General features: G+C 41.3%; 2 protein-coding genes and 2 non-coding genes across 4 annotated transcripts; 3 read left to right on the plus strand and 1 right to left on the minus strand.

Annotated features, from left to right (window-relative positions):
• Window positions 1-2,287: 2,287 nt before the first annotated feature.
• On the plus strand, window positions 2,288-9,521 carry LOC112218695 (40S ribosomal protein S17). Its single transcript, XM_024379726.2, has 5 exons — window positions 2,288-2,404; window positions 3,284-3,435; window positions 5,071-5,176; window positions 7,800-7,865; window positions 9,195-9,521. Exons 1-5 carry the CDS (start codon window positions 2,402-2,404, stop codon window positions 9,270-9,272), a joined length of 405 nt encoding a protein of 134 aa, XP_024235494.1. The 5' UTR covers window positions 2,288-2,401; the 3' UTR covers window positions 9,273-9,521.
• On the plus strand, window positions 3,088-3,197 carry LOC112219273. The gene has a single exon (XR_006079425.1). It is a non-coding gene; the product is annotated as a small nucleolar RNA SNORA71 (small nucleolar RNA).
• On the plus strand, window positions 6,951-7,079 carry LOC112219272. The gene has a single exon (XR_002948727.1). It is a non-coding gene; the product is annotated as a small nucleolar RNA SNORA71 (small nucleolar RNA).
• Window positions 9,522-14,832: 5,311 nt separating the features above from the next.
• On the minus strand, window positions 14,833-16,312 carry cart2 (cocaine- and amphetamine-regulated transcript 2). The gene is made up of 3 exons (XM_024380340.2): window positions 15,850-16,312; window positions 15,479-15,562; window positions 14,833-15,199 (listed from the first exon to the last, which is right to left on the minus strand). The coding sequence occupies exons 1-3, from the start codon at window positions 16,012-16,014 to the stop codon at window positions 15,092-15,094; spliced, it is 357 nt and encodes a 118-aa protein (XP_024236108.1). The 5' UTR covers window positions 16,015-16,312; the 3' UTR covers window positions 14,833-15,091.
• Window positions 16,313-18,392: the final 2,080 nt, after the last annotated feature.

The raw sequence follows: 18,392 nt of genomic DNA on the forward strand, positions 1-18,392 counted from the left end.
CTCTCAAGCTCTGTCAGATTGGATGGGGAGCATTGATGCACAGCTATTTTCAAGTCTCTCCACAGATGGCAAATCAAATTGTATTTGTTACATGCGCCGAATACAACAGGTAGACCTTACAGTGAAATCCTTACTTACAAGCTCTTTCTTAACCAACTATGCAGTTTTAAGAAAATACCCACCAAAAAAGTAAGAGATAAGAATAAATAAATAATTAAAGAGCAGCAGTAATTAACAATAGCGGGGCTATATACAGGGGGTAACGGCACAGAGTCAATGTCAATGTGCGGAGGTAATATGTACATGTAGGTAGAGTTATTGAAGAGACTATGCTTGGCCCCTGTGATGCACTGGGCCATACGCACTACCCTCTGTAGTGCCTTGCGGTCGGAGACCGAGCAGTTGCCATACCAGGCAGTGATGCAACCCGTCAGGATGCTCTCGATGGTGCAGCTGTAAAACCTTTTGAGGATCTGAGGACCATTGCCAAATCTTTTCAGTCTCCTGAGGGGGAATAGGTTTTGTCGTGCCCTCTTCACAACTGTCTTGGTGTGCTTGGACAATGTTAGTTTGTTGGTGATGTGGACACCAAGCTCTCAACCTGCTCCACTACAGCCCTGTCGATGAGAATGGGGGCGTGCTCGGCCCTCCTTTTCCTGTAGTCCACAATCATCTCCTTTGTCTTGATCACATTGAGGGAGAGGGGGTTGTCCTTGAACCACACGGTCATGTCTCTGACCTCCTCCCTATAGGCTGTCTCATTGTTGTCGGTGATCAGGCCTACCACTGTTGTGTCATCAGCAAAAGTGCCCGTTGTGTCATCAGGAGTTGTGCCTGGCCGTGCAGTCATGAGTGAACAGGGAGTACAGGAGGAGGCTGAACACGCACCCCTGAGGGGCCCCCGTGTTGAGGATCAGCGTGGCGGATGTGTTGTTACCTACCCTTACCACCTGGGGGCAGACCGCCAGGAAGCCCAGGATCCAGTTGCAGAGGTAGGTGTTTAGTCCCAGGGTCCTTAGCTTAGTGATGAGCTTTGAGGGCACTATGGTGTTGAACTCTGAGCTGTAGTAAATTAATAGCATTCTCACATAGGTGTTCCTTTTATCCAGGTGTGAAAGGGCAGTGTGGAGTGCAATAGAGATTGCATCATCTGTGGATCTGTTGGTGCAGTATGCAAATTGGAGTGTGTCTAGGGTTTCTGGGATAATGATGTTGATGTGAGCCATGATCAGCCTTTCAAAGCATTTCATGGCTGCAGATGTGAGTGCTAAGGGTCGGCAGTCATTTAGGCAAGTTACCTTAGTTTTCTTGGGCATGGACTATTGTGGTTTGCTTGAAACATGTTGGTATTACAGACTCAGACAGGGAGAAGCAAGTGCAGATTAGCCACTCGTCAACTGATCCTCACAAGGCACCCTGATCTTTTTCCACAAAATCTTTGTTTCCTTCTCCAGCGAATCACGGGGATCTGTTGCCTGGTTCGGTTTCTGTAGTAGTATGTTCCTCCCATCCGACTCATTGAAGAAGAACTCTTCGTACAGTTTGAGGTGAGCAGTCACAGTTCTGATGTCCAGAAGCTATTTTCGGTCATAAGAGACGGTAGCAGCAACATTATGTACAAAACAAGTTACAAACATCACGAAAAAAAAAAAATTGCATGGTTGGTTAAGAGCCGGTAAGACGGCAGCCCTCCTCTCCGGCGCCATATTGTAACAATGCTCGATTGGGTTGAAGTCCAGGCTCTGGCTGGGCCACTCAAGGACATTCAGAGACTTGCCCCGAAGCCAATCCTGCTTTGTCTTGGCTGTGTGGTCGTTGTCCTGTTAGAAGGTGAACCTTCACCCAAGTCTGAGGTCCTGAGTGATCTGGAGCAGGTTTTCATCAAGGATCTATCTGTACTTTGCTCCGTTGATCTTTGCCTCAACCCTGATTAGTCTCCCAGTCCCTGCTGCTGAAAAATATCCCCACAGCATGATGCTGCCACCACCATTCTTCACCGTAGGGATGGTGCCATGTTTCCTCCAGACGTGTAAATAAGAATTTGTTCTTAACTGACTTGCCTAGTTAAATAAAATACAAATAAAAACGTGAAGAGCACATCTACACTTTTTCCCCCTAGTCAGCTCGGGGATAGAACCAGCGGCTTTTCGGTTACTTGGCCAACGCTTTTAACCGCTAGACTAACTGCCGCACTTAACGCGCAATAATTTCACTCAACTGGGGAAACCAAATGTACAGTAATATAGCTGTAATAACTGCAAGTCTGGTTGTATATTTTTGCGAATTATTCTACCACTAGGGGGTGGCACCCTTTTCCCTTTGGTTTCCCACATCCGCGTGCCCTCTTATTATACTTCCGCTGAAGCGCTTGAATAGTCCTCTTCTACCAGCCCGATTCAACATGGTGGGTACTTCAACATTTACAACCCCTCTAAATCTATCGTAATCCTCAGTTTTTTAGTATCCAAAATGGCATTTATCTCTAGAATAGTGAAATGTTGTATATATTACGCAATCGCAGTGACATATTGCATTAGGATGCCCTTCCTGGCAGATTTTTTGAACAATATGACGAGGGTTCTCCGAGATGCTAACGGAAGAAGCATTATGCTAGCATTTGGCTGCACATGAACAACCACGTTTTACATGTCTTGATTTGATTACAATCAGTAGAGAACTGGTCATGACTTTAATATTGTACACATTTTCCGCTATGTGGTTAGTGGTTTTGCACGTTGGTTTCAACTGTTTGTAAGAAATACATTTTATTCCGTTGTACTGATTAGCGTAGCTAGCTAGCTGATTGCGGAATCATCCTACTAGCTAATTAACCATAGGTGGTCTGTTTTCCCAATGTAGGGTACCCATTGTTTCTGACTTACTCAACGGTGTAGTTAATCGTGAGATCCATTTACTAGCAAGTAGGTAGTTGGCTAGGTAGCCAGTCTGCGCGAAGTTGCTAGCTCGTTAGTATTAGGTACAACCTTGAATGTTAGATCCAAATGTAGCTTGCCTGGTCATGCCAGCCGTTGGCGTACTTATACCTCCTAAAATGTCAACTGCTTTTGAAATATAATTTACGTTGAACCCTGTATCGAAAGTGGCCAGGTCATTGATAGTACAGGAAACGTGAATTGAGGGTCTTTCCCGTGTTCGATGGGTCCTAAGTCCCTACCGAACCCTGGTTCTCTCAGATATTTTAAATTCATAAAATGTAAGCCCATTCTGAACGTTCAGGAGATCAGGATAACCTAGTCATTTGCACAACTCCTTTGTTCCACAGGGACGAGTCAGGACCAAGACGGTGAAAAAAGCCGCCCGGGTCATCATTGAGAAGTACTACACCCGGCTGGGAAATGACTTCCACACCAACAAGAGGGTGTGTGAAGAGATCGCTATCATCCCCAGCAAGAAGCTCCGCAACAAGATCGCTGGGTGAGTCTGATTTCTTCAGCTTTATTGTCTCTAATAGCCAAGCTGACTCGAACCTCAGCGACATATATAAAGCTTGTCTGAGGTCAAGCAGCAGATGTTGCGTAGACGGCGCTGAACAGCATCGTTCAACCAACCGTTGTGATATTTTCTTTGTTCTCAATTTGGAAGTCACCCGTGTCTTAACTCCTGGGTCTAGTTTTGGGTGTAGCCAGCAGATCCGACGCCTTACACTTCCTCACAGCTGCACTAGTTTTGTTGACGACAGGGTCGGTTGGGTACCACAGGCAATTTTCTTAAATGAAGTCACCACGGAGCCAGCACGAGATATGGCTCGGAAAACATACCGCGATCATGGATGAGAAATGCGTTGTACTCTGAATTGTCCCGTTATTCCAACTGTTATTCTGAGAAGATGAAATGGCTGCTCGTTTTTCTGGAAACTGCCCTTTTCATCCTCATGATAGGTAGCAGAAACCACAGCAGCCATTTTGGGATGTCGGTGTCAGCTAATTGGCGCCTTTGCTTTTTTTCAATGCTGAAGTATTTTATTAATTTCATGAATCAAATTTATTTATAAAGCCTTACATCAGCTGGTGTCACAAAATGCTGTACAGAAACCCAGCCTAAACCCCCAAACAGCAAGCAATACAGGTGTAGAAGCACGGTGGCTAGGAAAAACTCCATAGAAAGGCCAGATCCTAGAGGGACCAGGCCTCTAATGGCTGTGCCGGGTGGATATTATAACAAAACATGGCCAAGCTCAAAATGCTGGATGAGAAATCGTTGTACTAGAAAGGCCAGATCCTAGAGGGACCAGGCCTCTAATGGCTGTGCCGGGTGGATATTATAACAAAACATGGCCAAGATGTTCAAATGTTCATAGATGACCAGCAGGGTCAAATAATAATAATCACAGTGGTTGTAGAGGGTGCAACAGGTCAGCACCTCAGGAGTAAATGTCAGTTGGCTTTTCATAGCCGATCATTCCGAGTATCTTTACCACTCCTGCTGTCTCTAGAGAGTTGAAAACAGCAGGTCTGGGACAGGTAGCACGTCCGGTGAACAGGTCAGGGTTCCATAGCCACAGGCAGAACCGTTGAAACTGGAGCAGCAGCACGGCCAGGTGGACTGGGGCCAGCAAGGAGTCATCAGGCCAGGTAGTCCTGAGGCATGGTCCTAGGGCTCAGGTCCTCAGAGAAATATGTTTCATATGACATGTACTATGCTGCACTTCAATCAGGTTGGATTTCAAAACACTACTTCTAATAGCATGGCTTGGAGGGAGTTATTGATTATATCATATCCATGTTCTAGCTGATTATTGCTAGTTTGCCACATAAAACCCCATATCGAAAGTGACTATGGCGCAACTGTTGCCATAGTTATTGATGTTACGGGAATTGTGACAGAAATATTTTCCTGTGTTTGTTGAAATACCTTTTCCTGTCAAACCCTGTCTTTCAAACATCTTTCTCGTCCGCAACAACCTAAACTTGAGTGAAACCTAATTCTCATGTTAGACTAGTTTTCAGTGATCTAGCATAAATATTTTTGTTTAAACCCATGGTCTGATCTAATGCTGTTACAATTGTGATGTTGTACATGAATTAACTGAATTCTGGTTTGTGCTCTTAGGTATGTGACCCATCTGATGAAGCGCATCCAGAGGGGTCCCGTCAGAGGCATCTCCATCAAGCTGCAGGAGGAGGAGAGGGAGAGGAGGGACAACTACGTCCCAGAGGTAAGTGTCCCCACCCACACTTTTGAGCATCTGAGCACAGTGCATCTATACTTGCTGGCACCGATACCGATTAATCGGCCAATTTTTATTTTTTATTTGGAGTAATGACAATTACAACAATACTGAATGAACACTTATTTTAACTTAATATAATACATCAATAAAATCAATTTAGCCTCCAAATAAATTTGGTTTAAATAATGCAAAAACTGTTGGAAGTAAAAGTGCAATATGTGCCATGTAAAAAAAAAAAAGCTGCAGTTTGAGTTCCTTGCTCAGAACATATGAAAGTTGGTGGTTCCTTTTAACATGAGACTTCAATGTTCCAAGGTAAGCGGTTTTAGGTTGTGGTTACTATAGTATTTATAGGACTATTTTTCTCTATACCATTTGTATTTTATATACCATTGACTATTGGATGTTCTTATAGGCACTATAGTATTGCCAGTGTAACAGTATGGCTTCTGTCCCTCTCCTCGCCCCTACCTGGGCTCGAACCAGGAACACATCGACAACAGCCACACTCAAAGCAGTGTTACCCATCGCTCCACAAAAGCCGCGGCCCTTGCAGAGCAAGGGGAATAACTTAAGTCTCAGAGCGAGTGATGTTTGAAACGCTATTAGCGCACACCCAGCTAACTAGCTAGCCATTTCACATCTGTTACACCAGCCATTAGGCTGATAGGCTTGAAGTCATAAACAGCGCTGTGCTTGCAAAGAGCTGCTGGCAAAACGCACGAAAGTGCTGTTTGAATGAATGCTTATGAGCCTGCTGTTGCCTATTATCGCTCAGTCAGACTGCTCTATCAAATCATAGACTTAATCATAACATAATAACACACAAAAATATGAGCCTTTGGTCATTAATATGGTTGAATCCGGAAACTATCATATTCTTGTTACAAAGCATAACCTTCAATGTTATGTCATAATTGTGTAAAATTCTGGCAAATTAGTTAGCAATGAGACAGGCAGCCCAAACTGTTGCATTTACCCTGACTCTGCGTGCAATGAACGCAAGAGAAATGACACAATTTAACCTGGTTAATATTGCCTGCTGACCTGGAGTTCTTTTAGCTAAATATGCAGGTTTAAAAATATATACTTCTGTGTATTGATTTTAAGAAAGGCATTGGTGTTTATGGTTAGGTACACATTGGAGGAACGATACACACCGCATCGATTATATGCAACGCAGGACACGCTAGATAAACGAGTATCATCAACCATGTGTAGTTATAACTGGAGTGATAATGATAGATTTTTTTTATGGGAAGTTTAATGCTAGCTTGCAACTTACCTTGGCTTCTACTGCATTTGCGTAACAGGCAGGCTCCTCGTGGAGGGCGAAGAGAGGGCAGGTGGTTAGAGCTTTGGACTAGTTAACTGTAAGGTTGCAAGATTGGATCCCCCGAGCCGACAAGGTGAAAATCTGTCGTTCTGCCCCTGAACAAGGCAGTTAACCCACCGTTCCTAGGCCGTCATTGAAAATAAGAATGTGTTCTTAACTGACTTGCCTAGGGGGGAAGAATCTGCAAAATCGTTTCCCAAAAATACAGATTTCTGATTAGGAAAACTTGAAATCGGCCATTCCGATTTAATCGGTCGACCTCTACTATGCATGTTTCTGCTTTGCCTAGGCACTGAAAGATGCATCCATAAACTGCTTTGGGTCATCATTTATCTCCTTTATTTGCTGCCATTGGTTATCTTTAGTGTATAGTTGGGATGTGAAATAACGTTTGATTCAGTCAAATTCTCATTCTTTGATTTGCCCTGTATCGAAAGTGACTATGGCATGACTGTTGCCATAGTCATTGATAGTACAGGAATAGTGATCTTGAAAGTTTTTCCCGTGTTTGTTGGAATACTGGTTCCTGTCAAACCCTGTATCTTTCAAACAATGTGGTAACATCGTAAACCCAGACCTGCCAACATGCACGCATTTTGCGTTCCAACTTTGCAATTCTCTGTCCAGGTACGAGATCCGAGTTAAAATTATGCAGAAATGAATAGGGCCTGATTAGATTTTTTATTTAATAAAATATTTACTCAGTGGATTTAACATCCCGATTCTCGAGCTGCAACACACACGTACGGAGTTGGCAACAGACATGGAGATTAATACATCATTATTCAACGTAGCTACCCCGTGTTTGCCCCTCCTGTATGTTGTGATGCTGAGTTTGTCAGCTGTACGTAAAAGCATGGATAAATCCTGAAGGTGTCCCGAAGATTTGTTCTGACCCACTGTTTCCTGTCATAGCTTTTTCATTTTTTATGAATAACATGTTTATTTGATACTCATGCTCTGCTTCAAACATTTGTCATATCAGAGTAAAAAAAAATGTATTGTGGGTAAGATATTTGTACATGTTTTAATAAATTTGTGCATTTTTAATTAATAAAAAAAAAAAACACCAAGAATAAAGGCCCTTGGTGTGTTGTTTCTAATTAGAACTTGTTAGTGACTTTTACAAATGTGTGAATGGAATGCGGTCAAGAAAGTATTCCAACCTTATATAGACTTGATTTGGTACAATTTTATAGTTGCAGTCAGACTCATAAACAGCAGTTTGGCAGTGTTGACATGATGCATTACCACTAACTTTTCTGTTTCCAGGTTTCTGCTCTTGACCAGGAGATCATAGAGGTGGACCCTGACACCAAGGAGATGCTCAAACTACTGGTAAGTCCCTCGCAGGCAGTTATGTTTGGTGTCTTCATGATGAATAAACCCTACCTGATCCAAAGTATGTGGACACCTGCATGTGTATGGAACTCGCTTTGTGCACAGTGTCATTGTCATGCTGAAACAGAAAAGGGCCTTTACCAAACGGTTGCCACAAAGTTCGAAGCACAGGATCGTCTAGGGTGTCTTTGTTTGCTGTAGCGTTAAGATTTCCCTTCACTGGAATTAAGGGGCCTAGCCCAAACCATGAAAAACAGCCCCAGACCATTATTCCTCCTCCACTAAACTTTACAGTTGGCACAATGCATTCGGACAGTTAGCCTTCTCCTGGCATCCGCCAAACACAGATTCGTCCGTCGGACTGCCAGATGGTGAAGCATGATTCATCACTCCAGAGTACGCTTTTCCACTGCCCCAGAGTCAAATTGGCGGCGAGCTTTACACCACTCAAGCCGATGCTTGGCATTGTGCATGGTGATTTTAGGCTTGTGTGTGGCTGCTCGGCCATGGAAACCCATTTCATGAAGCTCCCGACGAACAGTTCTTGTGCTGATGTTGCTTCGAGGCAGTTTGGAACTCTGTAGTGGGTGTTGCAACCGAGGACTGGAGATTGATTTTTTATTTTTTATATATATATATATATATATATATATATATATTTTTTTTTTTAAATAAGCTTCAGCACTTGGCAGTCCTGTTCTGTGAGCTTGTGTGACCTACCACTTCGCAACTGAGCCGTTGTCGCTCTTAGACTTTTCCACTTCACAAAAACAGCACTTAGTTTACAGGGGCAGCTCTAGTAGGGCAGAAATTTGACAAACTGACTTGTTGGAAAGGTGGCATCCAATGATGGTGCCACGTTGAAAGTCACTGAGCTCGGTTCAGTATGGCCATTCTCTACTGCTAATGTTTGTCTATGGCGATTTCATGGCGGTGTACTCAATTTTATATACCAGTCAGCAACGGTTGTGGCTGAAATGGCCAAATCAACTCATTTGAAGGGGTGTCCACATACACAAAAGTATGATTAGCCTTAACATAACACCATGGCTTAAACCCTGTATCGAAGGTGACTATGGCATGACTTGCCATAGTCATTGATAGTACAGGAACAGTGACTTTGAAAAATGTTCCTGTGTTTTTTGTTGGCACACCGGTTCCTGTCACACCCTGTATTCAACATCCTCCACAATCTTAAACTTCAGGGGAAACTACTCACGGGGTATGAGACAGGGCTCTGTGGTTTACATCGTTAGCATGAACTTGTGGTGTATTCTTGTGGTTACTTGATGGTGAAATTGAATTTAATCTTTCTCTTTCCTCCAGGACTTCGGCAGTCTGTCCAACCTGCAGGTCACCCAGCCAACTGTCGGAATGAACTTCAAGACACCCAGAGGAGTCTAGGCATTTGTAATATATCTCTTAATAAATACAAAATGTACAAAAAAAAGCAATGAGTCTCCGAGTGGTCTTGCTGTTTAGAACAAGTAGATCCGTATGAGTGATTCTTAATTGCGTATGCTAGGTTGATGGAAATTTGAATTGGATAAGCACTTGGTCCTCATGTCCTTGACTCAATTGAACTGTAATTTCAGGCTTTGTGCAATAAAGTTTAGCTTCCCACATTTTGTTACATTACAGCCTTATTCTAAAGCGGACTCAATTGTTTTTTTTCCCCCTCTTCATTCTACACACAATAACCTCATAATGACAAAGCAAAAACAGGTTTTTAAGTGTTTCCAAATGTATTGAAATATTACATTTACATAAGTATTAAGACCCTTTACTCAGTGCTTTGTTGAAGTGCCTTTGGCAGTGATTACAGCCTCAAGCCTTTGGTATGAAGCTACAAACTTGGCACACCTGTATTGGGAGTTTCTCCCATACCTCTGCAGATTCTCGCAAGCTCTGTCAGGTTGGATGGGGAGCTTCCCTGCAGAGCTATTTGCAGATCTTGAGAGTTCGGGCTCTGGCTGGGCCACGCAAGGACATTGACACTTGTCTAGGGTTCCCACGGGTCCTTGGAAGTTTGTGAATTTGAGAGAAAATCAAGGCTTTAAGTTTTTGAAAATAGACATGGGACATTGAAAGTGTTTGAATTTATACATCTTGTGCAAGAATATAAATAGCAGTTATTAAACGTTTTTTTTAACGTCAGTAATAGGCTACGTTCCGCTGTATGTTTGCCTTTTGTGTGTCCTTGTTTCACGGGCCACCTGCCCTTAGAAAGTGCGACTGTCACGTGTATGAGTGATTTGAAGTTGAAGACGCAGGTTAAACAGCGGTAAGTGAGAAATCTAACGTTAAGCGAACCTTAAGCTTTGCCTGGAAAATGTATATTCCTGGACTCGTGGCTCCCCCAAAGACATTTACAAAGACTGGCTTGTTAAAGATCCGCGGGACATCCATATGTTCCGATGCAGAGCCTGTAGCAAATCAAAAGTTAACGCCATGGGCGAAGCGGCTGCGACGGGCCATGTTGGAGCGTCACATCACGGCACTCGAGTTAAAAGCGGTTATGTCCTACCCCTGGTAACATGTAGAAAGGAATACAACAACCATGCTTAGTTACTAACGTTAATTAGTTAGATTATTCTCTCTCTTCGTGGTTGGGTAAATTTAATTTTTAACGTTACATAATTTTTCGGTCAAATTAACGTTTGCTATGTTTTTAGCAAACGTTTTCTAAGAAGTTAAATTTTCCCAAAATCACACCTATCGTGCTAGCTAGCTAATGTTAGCTACGTTAACTTTACTTTAGCCAACTTGCGGCAAGCAGAGCTGGACAGTGAGCATTTGAAATATATGACAGTTTTCTAATGTTAGCTGAAAGTTTAACTTCACGTAAAGGACGTTCACTAGAGTTGTTGGTGACAACGTTTAATGACTGTTAGATAACGTTAGCCAGCTAGCTAGTCATTCATCAGACTTTGAGACTTATTTTCTTACAGCTCCCAATCAATTTAACTATGTGGAAAAGTAATCTACATCACCACCTAGATAATCTTCTACAACTACTACCACATTCACCACCACCTCAAGACAGTCCGTCTTAACTGGCCTTCCCAAAGAGGACACATTGTGGTGTCTGAATATGATCGAGTGTCTACTCTTTCCACTCTAGTGAACGCACGGGTAAGTGGCATGGTTTATAAACTGTTACCTGTAACATTACATTATTTTTAGGAACATGTTTGTTTTCATATTTCATATTCTCCCTGTAACACACATTCACACACAGGCTAGAAACAGAAATAAGTGTTTGATAAAAATAAAATAAAAGTTTTACTCCTTAGGTGTGCTGTTCTCAGATGTTCCCAGACAGTGCAATAGCCAAGACCTCAACATGTGCGGCAACAAAGTCCAGCTATTTGTGCACACATGGCTTGGCTCCTCATTTCAAGCACTTGTCTAAAAAACTGTCTGCTGGGGAGGAGAACTATGTACTTCTCTTTGATGAGAGCCTTAACAGAAAAACACAGTCAAAACAGTGTGACTTTCATGTCCGTTTATGGGATGAGGACAAAGTTGTGATGAGATTTTATGATTCTAAATTTGTGGGACATGTGATAGCGTTGGACCTTAAAGCTGTCTATGAGAAGAGCACCGAAGATCTACCAAAGTAAAACATGGTTCAGATCTCCATGGATGGACCAAATGTAAATTGGTCATTTTACTCAAAGGTTGAGAAGTCCCTCCTAGATTTTGATGTACACCTTATAGACATTGTCAGTTGCGGTCTCCATATTGTACATGGAGCATTTCAGAAGGGAGTGGAAAGTCGACAGTGTACTGCATGCTATGTACCAACTTCTGAAGGATACTCCAGCCCGCAGGGAGGACTGCTTTAACATCATTGGTTCATCAGATCCCCCAATGCCACTTAAGTTTTGCAAGACACGGTGGGTTGCTTGCTTGAAAGAGCTTTAGAGTTTTTACCCCATATGGCAACATATGTGAAGGCTGTAGAGAAGAGCGGTCCAAATGCAGGCACAAAGTCCTTTGAGGTGATTCAGGAGGCTGTTAAGGAACCTCTCATGACAGCAAAACTGAATTTCATCTTGTCAGTGAGCAAAGAAGTGACACCATTCCTCACACGCTACCAGACCGATAAGCCCATGGTGTCATTTTTCTCTGCAGACTTGTTCAAGGTGCTTAAGAGCTTGATGAGCAGATGAATTAAGCCAGACCTCATGAAAGAAGCGAAGACCCCTCAAAAACGTATTGATGTCAAGGTGAGACAGTCATCAAATCACATCCACTCCTCACATGTCGACTTGGGCTTTATTACTGAAAGAATTGTGAGAGACTTGTCCGCAGGGAAATGGCAGGCACAAATGGAAAGATGCTGTGTACAGCAAAATTGAAGGCCCTGATCTACCTTGTAAATAGTCATCGGGTGAAGGAAGAATCAAATCAAATCAAATTTTATTGTGATGATTGTGAAGATTGTGATGACATCATTCGACAATACTCACATTTTATTGATGACGTTGTCCAGGCCCATCACTCAGAGTTTGTAAACTTTGATCCTGTCCAAGACAGCTTGGACACATTTTTATATGAGTTTGTCATAGGACAAAGAGCTCAAATTTATGGAGACTTTGCAGCCAACTCCTCTTACTGTCACACAGGCAAGCCTCAGTAGAGCGCGGATTCTCCATCAATCGGCAGATTGAAGTGGAGAACTTGAAACAAGATTCATATGTAGCACAGAGATGTTTAGTTGACCACATAAGAGCTGCGGGTGGCATACATAATGTGTGCATTGACAGACCACCGCTTATGTCAGTGGCATCTGCAAGGCAGAGTATGTGACACATCAAGAAGAACAGAGACAGAAGAATGGATGAGCAAAAAACAGAAAGAGAAAAGACCTTATAGATTAAATAGATTAACTTTAGGGGAAGAAAAGAAGACTGACAGATGACATAAATGCTCTCGAGACCTCAGCAGACAAATTTGCACTCAAAGAGGAGAGCACAGGCAACCTCACTCTTATTGCCAAGTCCAATAGCCTGAGAAAGGGTGGTAAAGATAAGAGCACAAGCAGCTGAAATAGAAACACTACTCAATGAAAAATTGAATGACCTGAAAAGCAAATGAAGGGGCATAGCAGCAAAAAGCAAGGGTTGGGCACTGTTTTACAGTTTGGGAAAGGGCAAAACACTACTCAATGAGTAAGTGATAAAATAAAGAAAAGAAAATTAACCAAAAAGGCCAACAACCCCAGAACACAATGGTTGGGGAAATGTTTTATTTATTTAGATTTTCGTCTAATCTTTTGTTGCAAAACTATTTATGGCCATGTGTTTTTTATTTGACTATTTATTTGGTCATGTTCATGGAAAAACAAGGTCATATTTTTGCTCTGCGACATGTTTTGTGTTAAGCTGGTGCTAATGAAATAAAGGAGGAGTTACTTAGCTCTTCAACTTCAACTTAAAAAGTCCTTGAATTTGATGTTTAAGACGGTGTGGGAACCCTGGACTTGTCCCAAAGTCACTGCTGTGTTGTCTTGGCTGTGGGCTTAGGGTCATTGTCCTGTTGGAAGGTGAAACTTCACCCCAATCAGGTCCTGAGCGCTCTGGAACAGTTTTTCATCAAGGATCTCTGTACTGTCCTCTGTACCTCGATCCTGACTAGTCTTCCAGTCCACAGGAACTCTGGAGCTCTGTAAATGACTATCGGGTTCTTGTTCACCTCCCTGACCAAAGCCTTTCTCCCCTGGTGGCTCAGTTTGGCCAGGTGGTCAGCTCTTGGAAGGGTTGGTGGTTCCAAACTTATTCCATTTACGAACAATTGAGGCCACTGTGTTCTTGGACCTTCAATGCTGCAGAAATGTTTTGGTACACTTCACTGTGCCTTGACACAATCCTGTCTCGGAGCTCTACGGACAATTCCTTCGACCCCACGGCTTGGTTTTTGCTCTGACATGCACTGTCAACTGTGGGACCTTATATAGACGTGTGTGCCTTTCCAAATCACTTCCAATCAATTGAATTTACCACAGTTGGACTCCAATCAAGTTGTAGAAATATCAAGGACAATCAATGAAAACAGGATGCACCTGAGCTCAATTTCAAGTCTCATAGCAAAGGGTCTGAATACTTATGTAAATAAGGTATTTCTGTTTTTTTATTTCTTATAAGTTTGCCGATTTCTAAAAACCTGTTTTTGGTATCATGGGGTATTGTGTGTAGATGGATGAAACAAATTAAATATTTAATCAATTTTAGAATAAGGCTAAAATGGAAAGAAATGTGGAAAACAAAGGTTTTTGAAAACTTTCTGAATGCACTATACTTCTAGTATCACACACTCACGACTACAGCACCATTGTGAGTCCGGTGTGCGATTTACATGACTTAACATTTTATAGATCTTGAGTGTTGATTGAGTCTATTAGAACGAACATTCCCTTTTCAAATTTGACCAATTCAGTCAAATTTGAAACTATCAGTTCCCTCTGAGATCAAATGGCATCTTTATATTTTGTTTTCCTACTTATGTGAAGATGGAATGACATAAATGTTTGGAGCAAGTTACATTTGTAATATAGCTTATGGAAAAACATAACTATAATTAAAGTATGTAATTGAAGTACAGTTTTAGATCCAACCAAGTTTGTGATCCTGACTAATTTTCACTAAATTAGTTCTCCAGCTTGCACCCAGGCTGAAGACTGCTTTAATACGCCTTAATTTCCCTAATTCATCACCTCTAACATGTACGTTTTTATTATTACTGTGAATGGAAACGTGTCATGTCGTGAAATTGAAGTTCAGGTGGTTTTGAGGTACAGTTGTTGAAATTCTCAATAGGATCTTTGTATCATGAGAACAGCATATAAACACATTTACTAATCCTAACTAACCTTTTAATAAGAGGCTTCATGATGCATTTATTAATACATTCTATTGCACAAATATTTAACTACAAAAGTGAATTCCGAGACCAAAAATAATGATTACGAAAGAAGTTGTGACACACTTTATTGCACAATATAGAGAGCTCAGTAACACTTAGGTGACACAAATGTTTAATCTAACTCCAGGAAACGATAGGATGTACCATTATCTAATTGGTGGTCCCACCATAACATTGACAATTATAGTCCGCCTGTATTTGAAAAATATTCATAAAAATAATGACATATGTTACATTATTATCCATCTTTTAAATAACACAATGATAGGGGATTGAATCCAATAAACCTCCATTCACAAGCACTTCAACAGAAAGAAGTTGCAGAAAGCTCCCCGTGGACAGTCGCACATTTTGCCGATTCGAGCACCTTTCCTCACTGCGCAATGCTCCCCCACGTCGCACTGAAAAATATTATTGTCAAATTGTTAAATGAAAACAATGAGGATACTGTAGGTTACAATATCATCCTGTAAATCGTTTCGAAACCCCACGCATTTATGAAATAATCCGATGACATGTTTGAAGAACTTCCAATAGCCTAGTTAAGACAATTTACAATTTACACTGGACCATAATAAAATAATCTATCTTGTCATTCTGCATTTGGTAATTATTCGTCATTTAAAAATTAAAAATAAAGTAATACCTTCTCTGAACAGAGAAAGAGTGTAAAATCTTACAGTGGGAACTTGTCCAAATTTCTTTTCCCATGGATTAATTCTTTTGGTCTGCAGTTTTTTTAGAACTTCGTGTAGAGCTCCAAGCTATGGAAACAGTAGGAAATACACAATTAAAATACATAACTGTCAGAGCTTGAAGTGCTGTCTTGTCATTGTGCAGCATTACTACAATTCCTTGAGTCAATATTCACATTTTGACCAACAAACCTAAAACACCATTTACGTTCTCAAGAACAATGTGATTTTTATTTTGTATATAGCATAATTTAGCCTACTCTTATTTTTCGAGTTAGTCGAATGTAAATTCCAAAAGCTACCCGCGGACATAAGCATTCATGCATACAGTTTACAGACAATATAGCTAGACTTACAAGACGTTTTTCGTTCGTTAGATTCGGATTTTGTGGATAGAAGTCGTGAATGTTTCTCGTTTCCAAATCCACTTCCATTTCTGAGTCGCTCGTTTCAGCACCACATAGGATGGACAGCAGCGCTGTACAAACTATCGCTCTTGTCCACAGTTTAGAGCTCTCCATGGTCCTGATCTGGAGAAGTGCTTTACGAGCGCGCGAAGTTGTTTCCTATTTCAACTCGATTGACCAATCCCTGCCGTTTTGCCTCCTTTTGTTTGCTCTTCAGTGTTTGTATTCCCATTGATATTGAATTGCTCCGCCTTGAGCATTGATCTCCTTATATACGTAAGAGAATTAATAACCTACGTAAGAAACCCATTACGCTGTCCAAACTGTCTCAGCAAATGCCCTTCAGAATTAGTTTTGCTCGTGTGGTCTTTGCTAGTGCACAAGAGAATTAATAACCTACGTAAGAAGCCCATTACGCTGTCCAAACTGTCTCAGCAAATGCCCTTCAGAATTATTTTTGCTCTTGTGGTCTTTGCTAGTGCACAGAGCACGGCCATGGGCAGTTTAAGATTATATTATCTGATTGCTAATTTTTATTAAAATTAACAAAACGTAATCTGATGGTCTAGAAAGTTAGTTATATTTTCAGAGGTTCTTCAGTAAATAGCCCACCATGGACAGTAAGTTGTGCTACATTTTGTACAGAATTTGGAATTTCAGAATTTAGGGTTGGTTTGCCGGCACAGATTAAGCCTAGTCCTAGACTAAAATGCTTGTTCAATGGATATTCGCCATTAAAAGTGCTTCTTAGTCCGTTACTAGACTTAATATGTGTGTGGAGACCGCCCCTTTGAGTTTAAAACATGTTCTCACTGGCTTATTTTTGAATTAATCTCTTTGAGGAGATGGGTTCTGAATGATAAAAGGAGGATCATCCAATGATGATCCCTGAAGCTCTGAGATTAGCTTGATTGTGGATATTTGTTTGTGACGCACTTCTATACCCAGGGGAACAGTGCGCAGATAAGGTGTCACGTTTTCAGTTTAAATGAACCATACGCCAATTTCTACTAGTATAGCCTATATACAGCTATACATTAAAGTTTCTTTAGTTTGTGACATAACTAATGTGAATAATATTTCCGACAAACACTTGCAAAAGGCATAATATATAATACACCACAGGTTAAAAAAGTCACTGCCATGTATCAAGAAATCTGAAGTTACCAAGGCCTTGTAAACAAACAGTGTTGTTTGTGTGCAGCAGGCACATAATAGGAGCAAACTCCTGTTGCTATGTTAATTGTGCAGTGACACCTCTTTTGCCAAAGCTCCCAAATCAATATTTTCATGAATACTCTCCTTTGCATGAGCTTTTCTTATTCTAATGTTATGTTGAACATATTATGTTGAGAAGTGAATTAGGTTTGCAACATAATGTTATTATTATGTCGTGAAATAAATTGTGCGTTGAACTCCTAAAAGTAGGACTGGATTATCATCTCATGACTTTACCATATTGAGGTCAACAGTATGGACATTTTTCAGACCCTATATGGTATCTACACTGAGTCTAATATTGAGTGGCAGCCTCTAATATTGCAGAGGCTGTCTCAATTCATCGGGGCATGGACTCTACAAGGTGTCGAAAGTGTTCCACAGGGATGCTGGCCCATGTTCACTCCAATGCTTCCCACAGTTGTGTAAAGTTGACTGGATGTCCTTCGGTGGTGGACCATTCTTGATACACATGGGAAACTGTTGAGCGTGGAAAAACCCAGCAGCGTTGCAGTTCTTGAAACACACAAACCGGTGTGCCTGGCACCTACTACCTTACCCCGTTCAAAGGCACTTAAATATTTTGTCTTGTCCATTTACGTTCTGAATGGCACATATACAATCCATGTCTCAAGGCTTAAAAATCCTTTATCCTGTCTCCTTCCATTCATGTACACTGGCTGGATTTAACAAGTGACATCAATAAGGGATCATAGTTTCCACTGGATTCACCTGGTCAGTCTGTCATGGAAATAGCAGGTGTTCCTACTGTTTTGTACACTCCGTGTATGTCTTGATAAGCGAATACCCCCCCCACAAAACACACACAATATAAATATTGAAATTGCCATGACATGTCGCAAATACAGATACAGTAAAGTGCAAACACCTTCTTTATGCTGATGACTCAGCCTTACTGGTATCAGGGAAGGATATGGCTTACATAGAAGAGACCCTGGGTAAGAAATTGCATTCTGTTAGAGATTGGTTGACTGACAACAAATTGTCACTACATTTGGGGAAAACAGAATCAATTTAGTTTGGAACAAAACTTAGTTTGCTTGGGGCTAACAAGATAAAGGTAAACTGTGCAGGCAAAGAGATTGAATCAAAGACAAGTTTAACTTATCTTGGCGTATCCCTAGATCAATCCCTTTCTGGTGACCTGATTGCTGCTAAAATTACTTGTGAAATTTTGAACAAATGTTTATATAAACCGCTTGTCTCAACCTTGATTCAGTGTAATTTTTATTATGTCTGCTCTGCTTGGTATA

Source organism: Oncorhynchus tshawytscha, linkage group LG19, assembly GCF_018296145.1.
Source record: "Oncorhynchus tshawytscha isolate Ot180627B linkage group LG19, Otsh_v2.0, whole genome shotgun sequence".
Lineage (NCBI taxonomy): Eukaryota > Metazoa > Chordata > Actinopteri > Salmoniformes > Salmonidae > Oncorhynchus > Oncorhynchus tshawytscha.